The 19,544-nt window shown below is 40.9% G+C and overlaps 1 protein-coding gene across 1 annotated transcript; it reads left to right on the forward strand.

The window, feature by feature from the left end:
• The first annotated feature begins 1,141 nt into the window (after positions 1 to 1,141).
• On the forward strand, positions 1,142 to 17,917 carry LOC120742643 (protein NLRC3-like). The gene is made up of 8 exons (XM_040046069.1): positions 1,142 to 1,187; positions 1,300 to 1,449; positions 1,556 to 1,669; positions 9,157 to 9,235; positions 9,636 to 9,864; positions 10,006 to 11,347; positions 17,272 to 17,549; positions 17,907 to 17,917. The coding sequence occupies exons 3-8, from the start codon at positions 1,617 to 1,619 to the stop codon at positions 17,915 to 17,917; spliced, it is 1,992 nt and encodes a 663-aa protein (XP_039902003.1). The 5' UTR covers positions 1,142 to 1,187; positions 1,300 to 1,449; positions 1,556 to 1,616.
• The last annotated feature ends 1,627 nt before the right edge of the window (positions 17,918 to 19,544 follow it).

A 19,544-nucleotide genomic window follows, 5' to 3' on the forward strand; every position in this document is an offset into this window, starting at 1 on the left:
CTTTTTATAATGAGTCTAATCAAAGGTGGACAGAAGTATCTCCACTTTGACTTTTCTGTGTCACCATCAGAGCTTCTGCACAGTGTTTCTGGGGCAGATAACATTGCAGCATTATGGAGACATTATGGAGACAAAAAGAAAAGCGTCTGGACTTCTTTAAGTTAAACTTAAAGAAATCCAGACGCTTTTCTTGGACTGTTGGTTTCAGTGTTGAGTCTCATTCACACACTCCCTCAGACTCTTCACACACACTGATTTGCTGACATAAACACACTCCTGTGTGCTTCTTGCTTCACACACACACTGAGGACCATCTACAGACTGTGAGCTCCGTCTTCTTTGTCTTTGGAGCCGAACTCTGACAAAGTTAGGAACAAAACTTTCTCCAGCGTGTGAACTTTCCTCCTAGACTCAGTCTGAGCAGTCAGACCACATATTTCTAAAGCAGCACATGAAGGTGTGGCTCACACACACACAGGTGAAGGAAACAGCTGCAGTATTAAAAACTGCTTCACTGTCTACAAATACATGAACTGAATGTTTCTTTCAGGCTGTAAAAACCTTATTTATCCTCCATTACAGTCCTGCATTCAGAGCATTACTTCTGTTATATTAGTACATGTATTTTATTCTGATGAACACATGAAACTCTGAGCTGGATTGAATCCATTGAATCAGAGTCCAGGACTCAGACTAAACACACTGAATGTGTCCTGAGCTCGGCCGCTGTTCCACAGTAACTGCTGTCAGAGTCACTGTTACTGAGTTAGCTTAGCTAGCAGAGCAGCTAGCAGTTAGAGTATGAACTCTGTAAGCAGTCAGCTCGGTCCTGGACATGGTTACTGACATAAAGCTGCTCTCTGCAGCCATGTTTGACCTGCTGCTTTGTAGGACTACAGTAATGGAGGATTTGGAGGCTGAACTGGGCTCTGTGACACTTTTTGTAGTGAACTGATGAAAGCTGCGTCTCAGATGGATGTTAGTCCAACACATCAGACACGACCTCTGCAGCTCTCAGTTGATGTGCACATGAATGATTTGTGTTTCCTCTGCAGGTGAAGGTAGAAAGTGTGTGTGAGCTGATGTGAATTGAGCAGCATGGATCAGTGTGAGGACAGAGAGGAGGGAGTCCCTCCCTCTAAAAGCACTCTGTGTGGGGAACATGAGAGCCAGACCAAAGCTCAGAGGTGAGATGACCATCTCTAACTGTCCATGACTCTTCTCCATGTCACAGCTCAGCACTCACATCCCTTCTCCATCATTATTCACACTCATACCTCTGTGTGTGTTGTTTTAAAGCCCAGAGCTGTGGGGCGTACCAGGCTCAGCTGGACATAACCCTGAAACTAATCCAGAGCCTGGACCTGAACCCAGCTGTGTTTCCTTAAAGAGCAACGAGTCGAAGGAAATTGTTGTAAACTTTAACAAAAGACTGTTATGTGACAAAGAGTAAGTACATTATTTTTATGAGATTGTTCATCATGTCTTTAATTTAATATTTCCAGTTTTTCCTTCCTGTCTCATGAAGCTGTGACATTTATTGTTTTTCTTTTAGGATCAATAAGAGGCCAGAATCTCCTGGACCTGAACCCAGCTGTGTTTCCTTAAAGAGCAACATGTCGAAGGATTTTGATATAAACTTTAAAGGCTGTTCTTCTGCTGCTGAGAGGTAATGTGTGTCTAGATGTTGTTCCTGACTCTGTATTTTTGAATAAATCCTCATGTTTAATATCAGCTCAGCTCTTTTTCACACATTTCTATGTTGGTGTGTGAAGCGGTGTGTGTTGGAGTGTTTCCACAAACACAGCAGTCAGAGTGGAAAGAGTGGATGTTGTAGGAGGTGTTTGTGTAGTGAAGAGGCTGAGTGTCTGTAGGACTCCAGCTGCTCCAGCAGGTGTCTCCTTTGTGCTTTGCTTCAAACACAGTGTAGGGAGGAGCTTCCACTCAGGTGTTTCAGGTGTTGCTGGATGGAGGAGGACAAATAGTTTTTCCCTTCAGTGACACTTCAGCAGCTCAATGTTCTGGGAGATGTTTGTCTTTATGAAGGTTTATGGATTATTGTTCTTACTCTGGTTAAACTGAGCAATACATTTTCCATCTAACATTTAAAGTAAATTTCCAGGTGAATAAAAGATCTGCAGCTGCAGCCTCTGTGATGTTTCACAGTCTGAAAGTAACAAATTCAACCAGAGTTCAAACAAAGGCTTAATATACGTGTGTGTTTGATATAATGCCAACAAGTACAAATAGGTGTTCTTACAGGTCTTAATCACAGAGGTCTGATAAGTCTGGTGACTTTCACACTCAGCAATTTTGCTGCCTTTTATTTTATATTGGCCTTTTTAAAGCCCTTCAAAGTCTCCCACATTCATACAGAGCTTTTAACACCAAACTCCTTTACAGTCCTTCTCCTCTCACACACGATCACACGACTGATTTGTCTGCAGCAGCTGTGTTACTGCTAGTATTTTATTATGTGTGTAATCTCCTCATATTGTTCCTGTGGTTTAGTTTGACTTCCTTCTGCAAACTCAGCTGCTCTGTTGCTGATACACGTCTCCATGAATATGATTGATCAGATGCTGCCAACACCATGTGTTTCATGTGAGCGCTCAGCTGAAACCCTGGGTTGACTTATCGAGTTAATAACCAGCTTCACGTGACTGTGAATGCTAAAGTGACTCCAGATAAAGGAAAGAGACCCTGCTAATGTTGGACTCACTTCTTAGTGTAGATCCCAGGAGGAAGTTCAACATAGCCATTCTTTGTGCTAGCTCGACCAAACCTGAGACCACAGTGCAGGATAATGATCATCATCTGTCTCTGTCAAGGACATTTAAACTCCACAAATAACAAACATATATTTGATCATTAAAAATGATGATTAAACAAAGTGTCAAACATACTTAAGTAGAAGGACTGATGTTTGTGTTAAAATACCCTCTTAAAGCTGAAATACTGATTCAGCTTCTTTACTCGAGTAAAGGTAAAAGAGTACAGGCTCTGAAATGTACTCACAGTATTAAAGTAAAAACTCCATCTTTGAAGGAAATTTCTGCCAGTTTTTGTGCAAAGTTACCTGAATTTCTACCTCCAACATTAATATAAGAAAATTATCTGAACTTTTATTCTAATGAATTTAATCAGCTTGAACATTTTGTAGCACAAAAGTAGAAAAAACTCAAAGGGAATAAAAATAGCTCCGTTTGCTGTTGCCTGCATTGTAGATGGGCGGCTTTGCCTCAACACCTAAACAGGAAAATGAGTTTAGTCAAGTTTTAAAGTGGGATTGAAGAGGTCAGGAAACCAGAGATCAGGTGTTGTGGTGCAGCATGGTCACAAGAATCATTTAGAAATGGGTCGAAATATTTTCTCTTCTAGATTTTTTGCACACAGTCTGATGTGCTGCTGCTCTGAGGTTTACTGCTCTCTGTGCACTTAGAAAACTGTGAGGTACAAGTAGATTTGACACAAGTTATAATGGCTGATTTCCATATAACGGTGGAATACAGGGACTTAATCGTTAAGTAAGAAGACAGTTTGAAGCCTAATCTTGAAAGTAGAGATAGTGTCTGTCTCCTGAATCCAAACTGGAAGCTGGTTCCACAGAAGAGGGGCCTGAAAACTGAAGGCTCTGCCTCCCATTCTACTTTTAAATACTCTAGGAACAACAAGTAGGCCTGCAGAGCGAGAGCGAAGTGCTCTAATAGGGTGATATGGTACTACAAGGTCATTAAGATAAGATGGGGCCTGATTATTTAAGACCTTGTATGTGAGGAGCAGGATTTTGAATTCTGGATTTAACAGGAAGCCAATGAAGGGAAGCCAAAACAGGAGAAATCTGCTCTCTCTTTCTAGTCCCTGTCAGGACTCTTGCTGCAGCATTTTGGATCAGCTGAAGGCTTTTCAGTGAGTTTTTAGGACATCCTGATAATAATGAATTACAGTAGTCCAGCCTGGAAGTAATAAATGCATGAACTAGTTTTTCAGCGTCACTCTGAGACAGGATATTTCTAACTTTAGAGATGTTGCACAAATGGAAGAACGCAGTCTTACATATTTGTTTAATATGTGCGTTGAAGGACATGTCCTGGTCAAAAATGACTCCAAGGTTCCTCACAGTGTTACTGGAGGCCAAGGTAATGCCATCCAGAGTAAGAATCTGCTTAGAGACCATATTTCTAAGATTTTCAGGGCCGAGTACAATAACCTCAGTTTGATCTGAATGAAGAAGCAGAAAGTTAGCGGCCATCCAGGTCTTTATGTCTTTAAGACATTCCTGCAGTTTAACTCATTGGTGTGTGTTATCTGGCTTCATGGACAGATAGAGCTGGGTGTGCTATGTCTTCTGATGATGCTGCCTTGGTGATTTCAACATCCATGTCTGCTGTGACTTTAAACTTCTGGTCAAGGACTTTTTAAATATTATTGACTCTTTTAACTTGACCCAGTGGGTTACTGGTCCCACGCATGAAAAAGGTCACACACTAGACTTGGAGCTTTTCCACGGGCGGGATGTGTGCGTCACTGAAATATCTGAGTTGGGCATCTCTGATCATTTTCCTGTGTTGTTCACTCTGACACTGCGCTGCTCAGTAGATAAGCCGTACGGCTGGGTCTAGGGATGCTTTTTAAGTAAAGGTTTAACTACAGCCAGCTAGGGATGGGTACCGTTTACATTTGAAAACCTGCTAAATCAGAATCAGTTGCTGATGATGGCTTTTTTCTTTTACATCAATCACGTATAATCGTAACTCAAAGTGAACATAGACTTGATTGAAGTAACTCAGATCAGCCAATTCAAAATGCTAATTCAATCAACTCTGAGTTCATGGCTAGACTCAGTTTGTTGGCCCTGCACCTTAAAACTATTCCCTGTTTGTCCCTCATGTTTTTTGGATATTGTTTTCACATCTTATGTCACGGCTAGCGGGGCGAGCCATGTTGAATTTAATAAAGGACCCAAGATGCCGACACTGCTGTGAAGTGAGTGAGCTTTATTGAAACAATGAAGTGCAGTGGAGATGGCCTGTGCAGAAGCTAAGATAACCTCTACTGAAAAAACTAAAAAACTAACCTGAAACCTTAAACGGAGACACGGGGAGACAACACAGACGAACCAGCAACAAGCAGGAGAAAACAAAGGGCTCATATACACAAAAGAGCCATCAGGGAATGAGAAAAGGGAGACACAGCAGGATTCATTGGACATAACCAGACAAGGGGAAGCAAAAGTAGACACACTGACTGTGTCCCAATTCAGGGTCTGCACGCTTGAAGTACGCGCACTACGCGTACTACGTACAGTGCGTACTATAAGTACGAGAAGTGCGGAAGTGAGAGGCTTGTGAAATGGGATGGTCTAGCCTTCGCCGTGCTGCTCAGGTTGCCTAGCAACCATGATACTAACCACGAGAAACGTTACATACAGCATTGTTTGACAGAAATGAAGGAGAAAAAATGTTTTGTTGGTCATTCATTGTTGTCATGACATCACTTTATTAGTTGAGTATCCGAGGTTGAGACCACGGGACTGTAAAACATGATTGTTGGGCTTCATTTCTGTGCTGAACAGTCATTTAAGATTAGTTAGTAAATAACAATTAGCTAATGTTGTTCATGAGACTAAAATCATCTCACTGTGGTAATGTAAACATAATATATATATATATATATATATATATATATTAGGGGTGCAACGATACACAAAATTCACGGTTCGGTTCGGTTCGATACTTTGGTGTCACGGTTCGATATTTTTTCGATACAAAAAATGTTCATGCATTTTTAATTTGTCATTTATTAAAATTATAAATATATATTTTAACTCAAAAGTACAGTTTTTAAATTTAACCCTAACCCTTGTGCGTGTTTTTTATTTTGACAGCGAATGCGCACCTGCGGACCACTTATGTGCAGCCCTGGTTATTTAGCTCGTCATATTGCAGCCACAGAAATTCTTTTGTCCATGAAACCATAAAGCTGCACTTTCTTTTTGCCTTATAGTCTGATTTGTCATAACTTCTCCATTTTGTGGTAAGCTTTTCTTTGGCTGTCACTTCTTCACCCCGACCTGTCTTATTTGGCTCAGCAGAACTGAAATGCTTTTACACATGCACTCACATAAGCTCAGCGATTCTCTGCGCGATCAACCTCTCACATGTTTAAGCTGCGGGAGATTTCACTTGTCATGTTTGCATAGTAAGCTAACGATTAATAAGACGATGTCAGAGGAATTGGTGCACAAATTATCATCACTCACAGATCAGTGCTGTCGCTCTCTATACACAGTTCGCACGATTGCAAAGTGAAAGCAAAAAAACAAGCGCAAATTCAAACGCGACTTCAATATGTCACATATTGACAGTGGCTCACCGATGCCAATGACATAATTACCCAGCTACATTTCTAAAAGAATGCAAAAGCATTGACATATATTTTTCCTACAATAGCCCGACGGGCAGGGAAGAGATAGATTTTGGTACCCCGACTGAAAAAAATCGCTAGCTCCGGGACGTCGGGCTAGCGATATTGCAAGCCCTGTATCTGATTGAGGAATCACTCATCTTTGGAAAAGAGAGTTTATTACAGAGAAATGTCTCTTTCCAAAATAAAAGCTATACTATCCGCTTCTTCTGGGCTATATTCTCAGCAGCATAAGGAGAATCATGTGCTAACAGCTGTCTAAATGACTCGGCTAAAGTTAGTAGCATGCTTGCTTTTTTTGTCTGCTTCCACTTGTCTTTGCACTAGGATGATGTCGGCGTAAATGTGCAGTCATATTCGTTGTGTTCCCACTAGTGCTTTCAGGTTAATCTCGTTGAAATGACCTTAACGCCACAACACGGCAAATCTCCGTTAACGAGCTACCGCCGATCGCTCCGTGCATGGGGCTAGACGGCCAACACGTTAACAAGCTAACTGCGCTAACACACTAGTTCACACCAATGTAATTGAGCATTGCATGGCACATCCAACATACTGTTTTACTTTAGTCCATGACTCGCTTACCTTCAGGGTCATACGTCACATGAAAACCAAAATAATTCCAAACGCCAGATCTGAATGAGGTTCAATTTGCCTGTTGCAAGGAGAGCTTAACTTCTGTCTCGCTAGCTTGACCTGCGCTCTTCCTTCTGACTATGCTGTCTGTGTTGAGCGCTCAGTGGATCTGCGCTGGACAGTGCAGCCTAGGCGGAGTAGTCGAACACAGATTCACTGAGCGCTCAACACAGACAGCATCGTCAGAAGGAAAATTGATAAAATAAATTACAAATGTTGTATTGTTCGATACATATGCGTACCGAACCGAAAGCACTGTATCGAACGGTTCAATATCGATACGAATATCGTTGCACCCCTAATAAATAAATATATATATATATATATATATATATATATATATATATATCGTGATATTTTGTTTGCTAATAATGTATCGATACAGGGACAGCAGAAATCGATATTTTGTTACAAAAACGGTTTTTGTGCTCAAAGCATGTTGATCCTTTTTCTGAGCAAGAATCCTGACATTCCTTCACTGTCCAAATGTGTTTAACTTTTTTTTGGCAGCAATAAACATGACAGTTTACTTATTTTAATTTAAGACATTTTTTATTTTAATTAAGTTTAAAACTTTTTTATTTAATGTAAATTTACATTTTGTTTTAATTTACTTTCAAATTCTTCAGTTGCTGAATGGGCTGCATAGTTTTCATAAATTGCTTAGTTCAGAATAGCTATAATTGTACCAGATGGTTGCATTCAGTTAAGTTGGACTAGACTGTAATACAAACCGTTCAGTTTGTCAACAATAAAACTGACTGAAATGAGAGAAAGACTGAGTGTGAGACTTTGATATTAGATAAAATGAATATTGATAAAGTTTAACTTTATGTACAGAATCTGAATATTGCAAAATATTTTAAAAAAAAATCTCAATAATATCGTATCGTGCGTTAAGTATTGTGATAATATCGTATAGTGGGATGTATGGTGATTCCCCCCTCTAATATATATATATGTATATATATATCAATCAGTAGAGGCTTTAAAACTAAGTTAACGCTGAAAGTACAAACATCACTAATGTCACACAACTTTGCCGACATGTGGCCAACAGTGATGTTTTAATGTTCTTCATTATTAAACATTCGCACATAAATAAGTGACGTCATATTCAGTACTTACTTTTGACAGTTCACTCTTGGCCGCTCCCTTCTGCCGTATTTTGCGGCAAAATTATCCACACCCACCGCTGCGCTATGAATTGTGGGATATATGGGACCACGAAGCGTGCACCGGACCACGCTTGATATTTGGGAAAATCAATGGCACATTTGGAGTATGAATTTGAAGTACACTTCGAATTGGGACAGCCGTTGTCATGTGGCAGTGACGTAATTGCACTTAAAATGCGTACTTCAAGCATGCAGACCCTGAATTGGGACACAGCCACTAACATAGGACATGGCACTGTCAAAATAAAACAGGAAGTGAACACAGAGACACAATACTAACACAGTACAGAGGGAACACAGAAACCAAAACCTCAGAACTAGAAAATCTTAATCAGAATGAAATTGTAACAAAAGACAAGAACAATCAAAACAAAACTACTAAGTCCACAGACTCGGGACATACATCGGCTCAAACTGTGGTCATAAATATTTTGTACTTGTAAATCTGACTGTGTAGTTGTGAACTGAGTTTTGTAACATTGTAAAACAAAATGTCTGAAAAGTTTATGTTTTTGAGTTCATTGATTTGTGTGTGTAAAAATGTAAAAATGTAAGAAATGTAAGAAACATTAGAACTACTTTTGCTGACACAAAGTTTGGCGAGCACTGCAAGTTGGCACTTTAAACCAGTCACTGATATAAAGAGAGCACCTTGTTCCAGGGCATCTGAGCATGGAGGGAAAGCTTTATGCAGGAGATGGTAAGAGCTGTTGGGACTAAAGAAACTGAGCAGAAAACTACAGACATCTGGAAACTGAGTTGTTAATTCTCAGTGGGATCACCAGGACTAGCAAAGCTCCACCATGACAGTCATCTGATTGACTGAACCCATCCAAACATCACTTCATGGACCTTTAGCTTGTGTCTGTGTGTGGACAGACATAACATGAGCTAATTATACATTACTCCTCCACAGAGTGGACCAGCAGAGAGCAGAGGTTTCCACTGGTCAGTCTGCACAGCAACATCAAACACACCTGGACTCTGTGGTTATGGTTTGTAGTACTACGTTTACATTTGTTCTTTTCAGTCACCTCTATGCTGCACTTTGTGGACCAGAGGATTGTCAGTGTGTCCAACATAAATCAAAGTTTGGGCTCCATGATTTCAGTCAGATTGGGGTGACTGTAGCTCAGGAGGGGAGCAGGTCAGCTACTAGTCAGAAGGTTTGTGAATCAAACCCTGGCTGGCAAATGTACTGGGTAACGTACTAAACCCAAGCTGCCCTCTGATGCATCCATCAGAGTGTGAAAGAAAGTATTTAAGCATAGAACAATGTGCTTGGTTGAATGAGGCATGTTGTATAAAATGCTTTGTGTGCACAGAGCATCAAAGAGAGCTATATAAGAACCAGTTCATTTACCACTGGGTAATTCATATAGTCTTCTTTTCCAGCGGCTGGAGGACAACATCACCATGTTTGTGAAGAACGAGCTGAAGAAGATCCAGAAGCTTCTGAGTCCAGATCACCCAGAAACTTTAAAGAGCCAGATGGAGGATGAGGAGATGTTTGAAGGTGAGGATGAAGATGAAAGAAAGAGCTGCAGAGAAGCATTTCTGAAGATCACACTCCACTTCTTGAGGAGACTTAAGCAGCATGAGATGGCTGACCATCTGCAGAGCAGTAAGAGAATTTCTCTAAAGACTGAATATTGATCTTTCCTAATAGCTCAAGAAATGGACCAATAGACATTCATCCTTTCAGGGTACTGAAAGGATATGATATTTATTATATAATATTTTTTTCTGAATTTCTTACCTTCAGAAATATTTGCTCCACTCTGTAAACGAGAACTTAAAGCCCAACTGAAGAAGAAGTTCCAGTGTGTGTTTGAGGGCATCGCTAAAGCAGGAAGCCCAACCCTCCTGAATCAGATCTACACAGAGCTCTACATCACAGAGGGAGGGACTGCAGAGGTCAATGAGGAACATGAGGTCAGACAGATTGAAACAGCATCCAGGAAACCAGACAGACCAGAAACAACAATCAGACAAGAAGACATCTTTAAAGCCTCACCTGGAAGAGACGAACCAATCAGAACAGTGCTGACAAAGGGAGTGGCTGGCATTGGGAAAACAGTCTTAACACAGAAATACAGCCTGGACTGGGCTGAAGACAAAGCCAACCAGGACATCCAGTTCATATTTCCATTCACTTTCAGAGAGCTGAATGTGCTGAAAGAGGAAAAGTTCAGCTTGGTGGAACTTGTTCATCACTTCTTTAATCAAACTAACGAATCAGGAATCTGCAGGCTTGAAGACTTCCAGGTTGTGTTCATACTTGATGGTCTGGATGAGTGTCGACTTAATTTGGACTTCAACAAAACTAAAATCCTGACTGAAACCAGAAAGTCCACCTCATTGGATGAGCTGCTGACAAACCTCATCAGAGGGAACCTGCTCCCATCTGCTCGCCTTTGGATAACAACACGACCTGCAGCAGCCAATCAGATCCCTCCTCAGTGTGTCGACATGGTGACAGAGGTCAGAGGGTTCACTGACCCACAGAAGGAGGAGTACTTCAGGAAGAGATTCAGAGATGAGGAGCAGGCCAGCAGGATCATCTCCCACATCAAGAAAGCTCGAAGCCTCCACATCATGTGTCACATCCCAGTCTTCTGCTGGATCACTGCTACAGTTCTGGAGGATGTGCTGGAAACCAGAGAGGGAGGACAGCTGCCCAAGACCCTGACTGAGATGTACATCCACTTCCTGGTGGTTCAGGCCAAAGTCAAGAGGATCAAATATGATGGAGGAGCTGAGACAGATCCACACTGGAGTCCAGAGAGCAGGAAGATGATTGAGTCACTGGGAAAACTGGCTTTTGATCAGCTGCAGAAAGGAAACCTGATCTTCTATGAATCAGACCTGACAGAGTGTGGCATCGATATCAGAGCAGCCTCAGTGTACTCAGGAGTGTTCACACAGATCTTTAAAGAGGAGAAACAACTGTACCAGAACAAGGTGTTCTGCTTTGTTCATCTCAGTGTTCAGGAGTTTCTGGCTGCTCTTCATGTCCACCTGACCTTCATCAACTCTGGACTCAATCTGTTGGAAGAACAACAAACAACTTGGAAGGTGTTTCAAACAAGAAAATCTTCAAAGAAATACTTCTATCAGAGTGCTGTGGACAAGGCCTTACAGAGCCCCAATGGACACCTGGACTTGTTCCTTCGTTTCCTCTTGGGTCTGAAAGACAAGATCAAACTCGTTTGGCAAGGCTCATGACACAGCAGGAAGTAGCTCAAAGACCAAACAAGAAAAGCAGTTCAGTAACTCAAGGAGAAGCTCAGTGAGAACGTCTGCAGAGAAAGCATCATCTGTTTCAATGTCGGAATGAACTGAATGAGCGTTCTCTGCCTGCAACTTAGTCTTCTGAAAGCCACACACTGTTTCAACATCTGAATTGCAAATCAATTCTGTAGATTATATATTAATGGCAATGGTAATGAGGATGATTATAACAATAGCAGCAAAATATCTCTCCAATCTCAATACTCCTCGTCTCGACCTCTGGAACACAGAGGTCACAATACATTGTGTGGGTCACTCCTCGGCCCACTCAGCTGCTCCATGTCCATCCATGGCATCATGGACATCGGGGTCACCACTCCCGCTCTGACCCTCTCTAGCCGTCCTCTGGCTCAGCAAATCAGACAACCTCATGTCATCTAAGTGGTCCAGTAATAAACACCAGCTCCCCCTCGAGAACACTCCATGCGTAACATTAGGTTTTTTCTGTGTCCCTCTCTTGTGGTCCATCATGCCTCGGGCCTCCAGGATCCTCACCCCCCTGTGGTCGCCGAGATCTTCTGTAAAGCAAACAAAACACCTTTTCCTGCACCTCCCTAACTTATCATCTTTGGGACTCTTTAATCAAAAGCCTGATCCTAATTATCTTCTTGACTTATTGACTTGTATTTATATATATTCTTCAACGTTACTCATCATTTTAAAACTCTTAAAACGCTGCTTTCACGTCCCTGCATGCGTTTCCTGTCACTTGCCTTATCTAATCATCAACATCCTGTACACAGAACTCTCGCTGCTGCAAGGCCTCCACTCTGACCTAGAATCTCCTTTCACAAGAAAATCATTATAAGCGCCTATTCTACTAAAAGATCCAAAAAAAAACAACCACTTTAATCAATTAAGTTTAAACATATAAGCAATTACTCCTGCATACATTTCATCACAGCTAAACGCTGCCTTGAAACAACTCCTGTGTGTTAACACTAACTTCATTTTAAAACTCACATTTCCTGTGTTATAACCTGTGTTTGGTATAGCCTTTTTATTTCATCTTTCTCCTTTGATGTAACAATACCTTCTCATTCTAGTTTATCAGACTTAACCAAAATATATGCTTTCCTTCCTTTGGTCCTTCTCTAAAGCAAGAAACTCCTATTCAGTTCCTCTTTTCTGTCACTTATTACAGGGCCAGCTCAAGTTCAGTTAAACGCTAAATTAATTTGAGGCCTTTTGCCTGGAATCAATACTGTCATGTGTGTTTATGGACTCTGTGTCTGTAAGCGTGTGCAATCCTTCAATAACTCATATCATCCTCACAGTAGATTGGCTAATCATAGCGCTAGCCAAAGGCTCGTGACCCACAAGAGACGAATTGAGCCACAACTCCCTTAAAGGCACAAAATGCAATATGTATAAAAAATCATTTCTACGTATAAGCTCTCCCCTTTATCCTAAAAATAAATCTATGTAATATCTGTATGTGTGTCTTCTATTCATTAATGTAATTGTCAGTTATTTTCTCTCTTTATTTTACCTTCTTTTTGTTTACCTCTTTGTTTGTGACGTGGACATCCCTAAACCATCCTGAGTTCCGGCTTCAATTTCAACCCAATTGTACCCTCTATTCTCACAGTCGAACTCGTCTGGGCTCCACCTTCCCACTGGCCCCTGTGCCCTTCTCTTAGTGTCCTTTGTTGTCTTGTGATCCCCAGCAAACACAGTCTGTTTCTCCTCTGTTTCTTCTCCGTTGCTCTTTTCAGTATTTTCCTTTTAGATTAAATCCCAGCCTGGCAAAATATCCCATTCAGTGTCTTTAAACAGTTATGTCACACTGTTCTTACCAGCCTGCAGTTCACCGTGCATTTTCCATCACGTGCTTTTCTTCCATGCTGCTGCTGGTATCGTCAGTGTAGTTTCAGTTGCACTGTCTTTTGCCTGCTGTTAATTCTTGAAGTCCACGATGTTCTGTCGGTCTTCATCAGGAGATTAACTGTCCTATGAGCTTCTTCTCAGGATCGGGACAAGTGGGAGGTCAAGCTGTAAAATTTTAAGCCAAAATCTGGCCTGTTTTCCTCCCAATTCTGTTAATCAATGGTTTTGCCGCTGTACTCAAGATTCTAGGTTGAAAGAAGTCCACCTGTATTGACACACTAAAGCATACAATTAATATCCTTTTCATTTCTTTTCTTAAAACCTCCATTTGCTTCATCTGCCTGGAGTTTACCTCGTATGTTTCTCTCTCTGTGTGCTCACTTGTCACAGTCAGTTCCTTTTATGGGCATGCAAAGTTCCTGTCACACACACCATTTCCTGTCAACCTTGCAGCTGCTCAGAACCATATTTTCTGTTTCTATCTCTCCTGGTTTTTTTTTACAGGCTAATAAAACTCTTGTTTTACTAAGTCTTGATCTAAAACAATTCACCCTTATTTCACGCACACACTTCTAAATATACTAAATTCTTTGCGTTTGTCAGATCGTCTCACACACACACCGCCTTTTCTCTCACACTTCCACTTCTGCACTCACTCTACTATCAACTTTCATAGTGTTATTATTATTTATTATTTTGTACAAATCACACCCAATCACTCAAAACCTGCTACTCACAGCATTCACACACTTAAACTGTGACAAGAGTTGAGGAATATACTCACAACACGCTTTCCTAAGAGTATTTTAGACATGCCTTTCATAATCAGAAAGAGCAAGTCAAAGAAAACAATTGAAACCTCTATTAATTCTCACAGCACACACATAGAATAGAAAAAATAAAACACACCAGCATTTATTGCTGATGAGAGGTTACTCCTAAAAGTAATATGTTAGTCTTAAATATATACAGTGCACTCACTATATTTATATATATATATATCAAAACTCAGTCAATTACTATACATCCACTACGGCAACTCAAAACTTTATTTATAGCCCTCTAATGAACATAAATGGCGTCTTAAACACACACTCAACAATGTTTGCAGCAGTATTTGTAAAACCAACTGTGGTTTAAACAGTTCACTGCTTACTAATTTGCATTTTCACACTCACACACACACAGTCTAAAAATAGCTCCAGCACTGCCTCAGACTCCTTTCACACAGAGATCTCTTATTTTATATTACAAAGACGTCTTATATTTACAACCACTGTCACATCTGTCAGCTTTAGCGCCTAAACAATTTCGACAAATTTAAGTTAACGGTCCAACCGATAAAGTCCAACTTTTTTGTGATCAATTAACCAGTATCTGTCCAACAGTTTCTGGCCTCATCTCTAAAATCCCTAACTCAATTTAAAAGCGTCAACCAACCCAAACTTTGCCTGAAGCTCTATTTTTGGCATTTCACAGCCAAGGCTTACCCCGAAGTTTTAAGTTAAAGTTACACGCCCGAAGTCCAACTTCTGCTGGCCAAAAAAGCGCAGACTACCGTTCCAAACGGTAAGGAGACTCTAACTCCTGGTTATTCTGGAGTGCCCCAAGCTCCACAGTGACCAACTGACTATCCCTCTTCGAGGACAATGCCTAAGCGTCCTTGGCATTGGCAAGTGTTACCTCTGAGCACTGCGCTTCCTATCAGTCCAACTGACGTTCTTGAATAATTTATAATACTTTGGAACAACAGTAAAACAGCCAAAAAAGTGTAAGACTGAAGCAGGTCCAACCTTATAACCAATACGGGCTCCACCCCAAACAATAACCAAATTCCCTAATATACTAAAATCATCAGCAGTCCAACTGCTTTCCACGGTCCAACCGTATTAAATCCTTTAGCGGTCCAACCGCATTCAATCATTTTTAGCAGTCCAACTGCATTAAATCCTCAGTACTGTCATGAGATTCTCATCAAAATCAAAGCAGACATTCCCCAGTAATTTCAGTGAGTAGACTTTAATTTGTAATGTCCAATTTGGCACACTTTGGAAATAATTCAACAGGTAGTGCCTTACCTTTGGATAAGCCGGCTTAGAACAACAATGAGAAAAAGAGAGCTGATTATTAGCTCATCAAAACACAAAACAAAATCACAATGAATTATCGGTTAATTTCATTTAAAATAATTCATTATGTATTTATGTACAATTCAAATTAGTTAATTACATATTTTGTTGGTTTGTTTTCTATTTTGATTATTTTACTGACACATTTAATGAATTATTTAATGATGTATTTATTTAATTCACGTTGCTACTCCTGGCCCTGCATCGCTGTTCATAAATACATTTTATTTGTCAGCTTCACCCATCAAAGTCAGGGGGCGGGGTTAATGCTGATCAAGTCAAAACCATTGCTTTGGTCTGGTGGGCGTTCTTTTAGTGGGCTTTTCTCAATACTAAGTAGGCCTACACACCAGGGTTTGGACATGTGTGGACCCAAACTATACTTTTACCCTTTTTTGTGTGTCACCAAATACACTTTAATATTTTCTAGACAAGAATGTAGTGGCATAATCTTTAACCTCTTTTGGCTCCAAACAGAAGTGACAGACTTGAGCAGGGTTCATTTAAAGGCTGACAGAAGTGGAGTGGTGACGGGGAGATGTTTGACAGGACAGTGTTTCAGCCTCCACAGGTTCATGTTGTGCTCCATCAGTCAGTGAAGATGAAGTCAGTGCTGATGAGGCTGTAGAGTGTGTGAGGGATGTGAATGAGGATGATGAAGATCTGATGATAGCAGATAAAAACAGGCTGCAGAGACTTTGAGCCATACAGGGCACACAGTGTGTGTACAGAACAGCTGAAATCATTATGGAGGCCTCACTGGGATATGGAAGCATCACAGTACAGCTTCAGTGAAGCTTTAAAGTCTCTGATATGAGATGAGAAATGAAGCAGCCAGAGCTTTTTCATGAGTGGAAATCCACGGTGACTGTGAGCTGCTGCTACAGCCTCCAGATTAGCCAGCAGCTCATCCTGCTCAACATTTTCTCACCAACTTTAATGGAAGTGTGATGTTTTCAGCTGGAGTGATGGTCAGGGTGGCCTCCCTCTCCTCTTCTTCTCCTCTTCCTCTTTCATTTGTAAAGCCACTTCTGCTGCTTTCATTCATTTGGAAGTCCTGTAGCTGAGTTTGGGAGAGACTAACAGCCTCTGCAGCAGAGGGGAGAAAGGCTGTAACACCACCACTTTACTCTGTTCTACCTGTCACATCATTTTATCAGGAAACAAATATGCTCATGTTTTTACTATGTTTGTCTTGAAGATGTAAGAAGATCACATGGTGCTTTTTATTATTGTGTTGCTTTGTTTGCTGTCTCTTGGATGGAGCCCAGCTGTGGAAGCCTCCACATCATGTGTCACATCCCAGTCTTCTGCTGGATCACTGCTACAGTTCTGGAGGATGTGCTGGAAACCAGAGAGGGAGGAGAGCTGCCCAACACCCTGACTGAGATGTACATCCACTTCCTGGTGGTTCAGGCCAAAGTCAAGAGGATCAAATATGATGGAGGATCTGAGACAGATCCACACTGGAGTCCAGAGAGCAGGAAGATGATTGAGTCACTGGGAAAACTGGCTTTTGATCAGCTGCAGAAAGGAAACCTGATCTTCTATGAAGCAGACCTGACAGAGTGTGGCATCGATATCAGAGCAGCCTCAGTGTACTCAGGAGTGTTCACACAGATCTTTAAAGAGGAGAAACAACTATACCAGGACAAGGTGTTCTGCTTTGTTCATCTCAGTGTTCAGGAGTTTCTGGCTGCTCTTCATGTCCACCTGACCTTCATCAACTCTGGACTCAATCTGCTGGAAGAGCAACAAACAAGCTCTCAGACAGAGAAATACTTCTACCAGTGTGCTGTGGACAAGGCCTTACAGAGCCCCAATGGACACCTGGACTTGTTCCTTCGTTTTCTCTTGGGTCTGAAGACTAATCAAACTCGTTTGCAAGGCCTCATGACACAGACAGGAAGTAGCTCACAGACCAATCAGGAAGCAGTTCAGTACATCAAGGAGAAGCTCAGTGAGAATCTGTCTGCAGAGAAAAGCATCAATCTGTTTCACTGTCTGAATGAACTGAATGATCGTTCTCTAGTGGAGGAGATCCAACAGTCCCTGAGTTCAGGACGTCTCTCCACAGATAAACTGTCTCCTGCTCAGTGGTCAGCTCTGGTCTTCATCTTACTGTCATCAGAAAAAGATCTGGATGTGTTTGACCTGCAGAAATACTCTGCTTCAGAGGAGGCTCTTCTGAGGCTGCTGCCAGTGGTCAAAGCCTCTAAAAAAGTTCTGTAAGTTATGAAGTTTTTATTATTTAATGTGGTTGGTATGTTATGGAAAAACACACTGCCATGAACTTGTGTTTTGTTTTTGTCAAAATCACTGTAATATAATCACTGTACCTTTATATACATGTGACTTGTATTAATGCTGCTGCCCTCTTGTGGCTAAAGTGTAATTATGTTCTTGTTATTAGGGAGGATTTGAGAGTAACATGCCAAGAGAGTCAGCACCTTCGCTTTAGCTTAAAAAATCCAAATTCTTATGTCATCAGTTATAGTTGCATGTATTCATTATCATAATTTAACCTTTAATATTGATGTCTTAAATTGATTTTGAGTAAACTAGCAATGATTTTATGGTTGTATTAAATAAATACATCACTAATGAATCATTTATTTTAGTAATTAATTTATAAAAATATATTGATAATTAATTATCAGTTAATTTCATTTAAAATAATTCATTATTTATTTATGTACAATTCTAATTAGTTAATTACATATTTTGTTGGTTTGTTTTCTATTTTAATTATTTTACTGACACATTTAATGAATTATTTAATGATGTATTTATTTAATTCACGTTGCTACTCCTGGCCCTGCATCGCTGTTCATAAATACATTTTATTTGTCAGCTTCACCCATCAAAGTCAGGGGGCGGGGTTAATGCTGATCAAGTCAAAACCATTGCTTTGGTCTGGTGGGCGTTCTTTTAGTGGGCTTTTCTCAATACTAAGTAGGCCTACACACCAGGGTTTGGACATGTGTGGACCCAAACTATACTTAAACTTTACCCTTTTTTGTGTGTCACCAAATACACTTTTAATATTTTCTAGACAAGAATGTAGTGGCATAATCTTTAAGCTCTTTTGGCTCCAAACAGAAGTGACAGACTTGAGCAGGGTTCATTTAAAGGCTGACAGAAGTGGAGTGGTGACGGGGAGATGTTTGACAGGACAGTGTTTCAGCCTCCACAGGTTCATGTTGTGCTCCATCAGTCAGTGAAGATGAAGTCAGTGCTGATGAGGCTGTAGAGTGTGTGAGGGATGTGAATGAGGATGATGAAGATCTGATGATAGCAGATAAAAACAGGCTGCAGAGACTTTGAGCCATACAGGGCACACAGTGTGTGTACAGAACAGCTGAAATCATTATGGAGGCCTCACTGGAATATGGAAGCATCACAGTACAGCTTCAGTGAAGCATTAAAGTCTCTGATATGAGATGAGAAATGAAGCAGCCAGAGCTTTTTCATGAGTGGAAATCCACTGTGACTGTGAGCTGCTGCTACAGCCTCCAGATTAGCCAGCAGCTCATCCTGCTCAACATTTTCTCACCAACTTTAATGGAAGTGTGATGTTTTCAGCTGGAGTGATGGTCAGGGTGGCCTCCCTCTCCTCTTCTTCTCCTCTTCCTCTTTCATTTGTAAAGCCACTTCTGCTGCTTTCATTCATTTGGAAGTCCTGTAGCTGAGTTTGGGAGAGACTAACAGCCTCGGCAGCAGAGGGGAGAAAGGCTGTAACACCACCACTTTACTCTGTTCTACCTGTCACATCATTTTATCAGGAAACAAATATGCTCATGTTTTTACTATGTTTGTCTTGAAGATGTAAGAAGATCACATGGTGCTTTTTATTATTGTGTTGCTTTGTTTGCTGTCTCTTGGATGGAGCCCAGCTGTGCGTGGCCCCTGGGCCTGTGGTCAGAGTGTGTGCTGGATAATCCGGCCCAGGATGAGGCCAAACTGACATGGGATGAAATGTCTGTCACATAATTGAGCGTTGTGAGAAATGTACGACTTTAATGTGAAACATTCAGAGTTTTTTCTCTTG

This window comes from Simochromis diagramma, unplaced genomic scaffold (assembly GCF_900408965.1).
Source record: "Simochromis diagramma unplaced genomic scaffold, fSimDia1.1 OVJJ01000369.1, whole genome shotgun sequence".
Classification (NCBI taxonomy): domain Eukaryota; kingdom Metazoa; phylum Chordata; class Actinopteri; order Cichliformes; family Cichlidae; genus Simochromis; species Simochromis diagramma.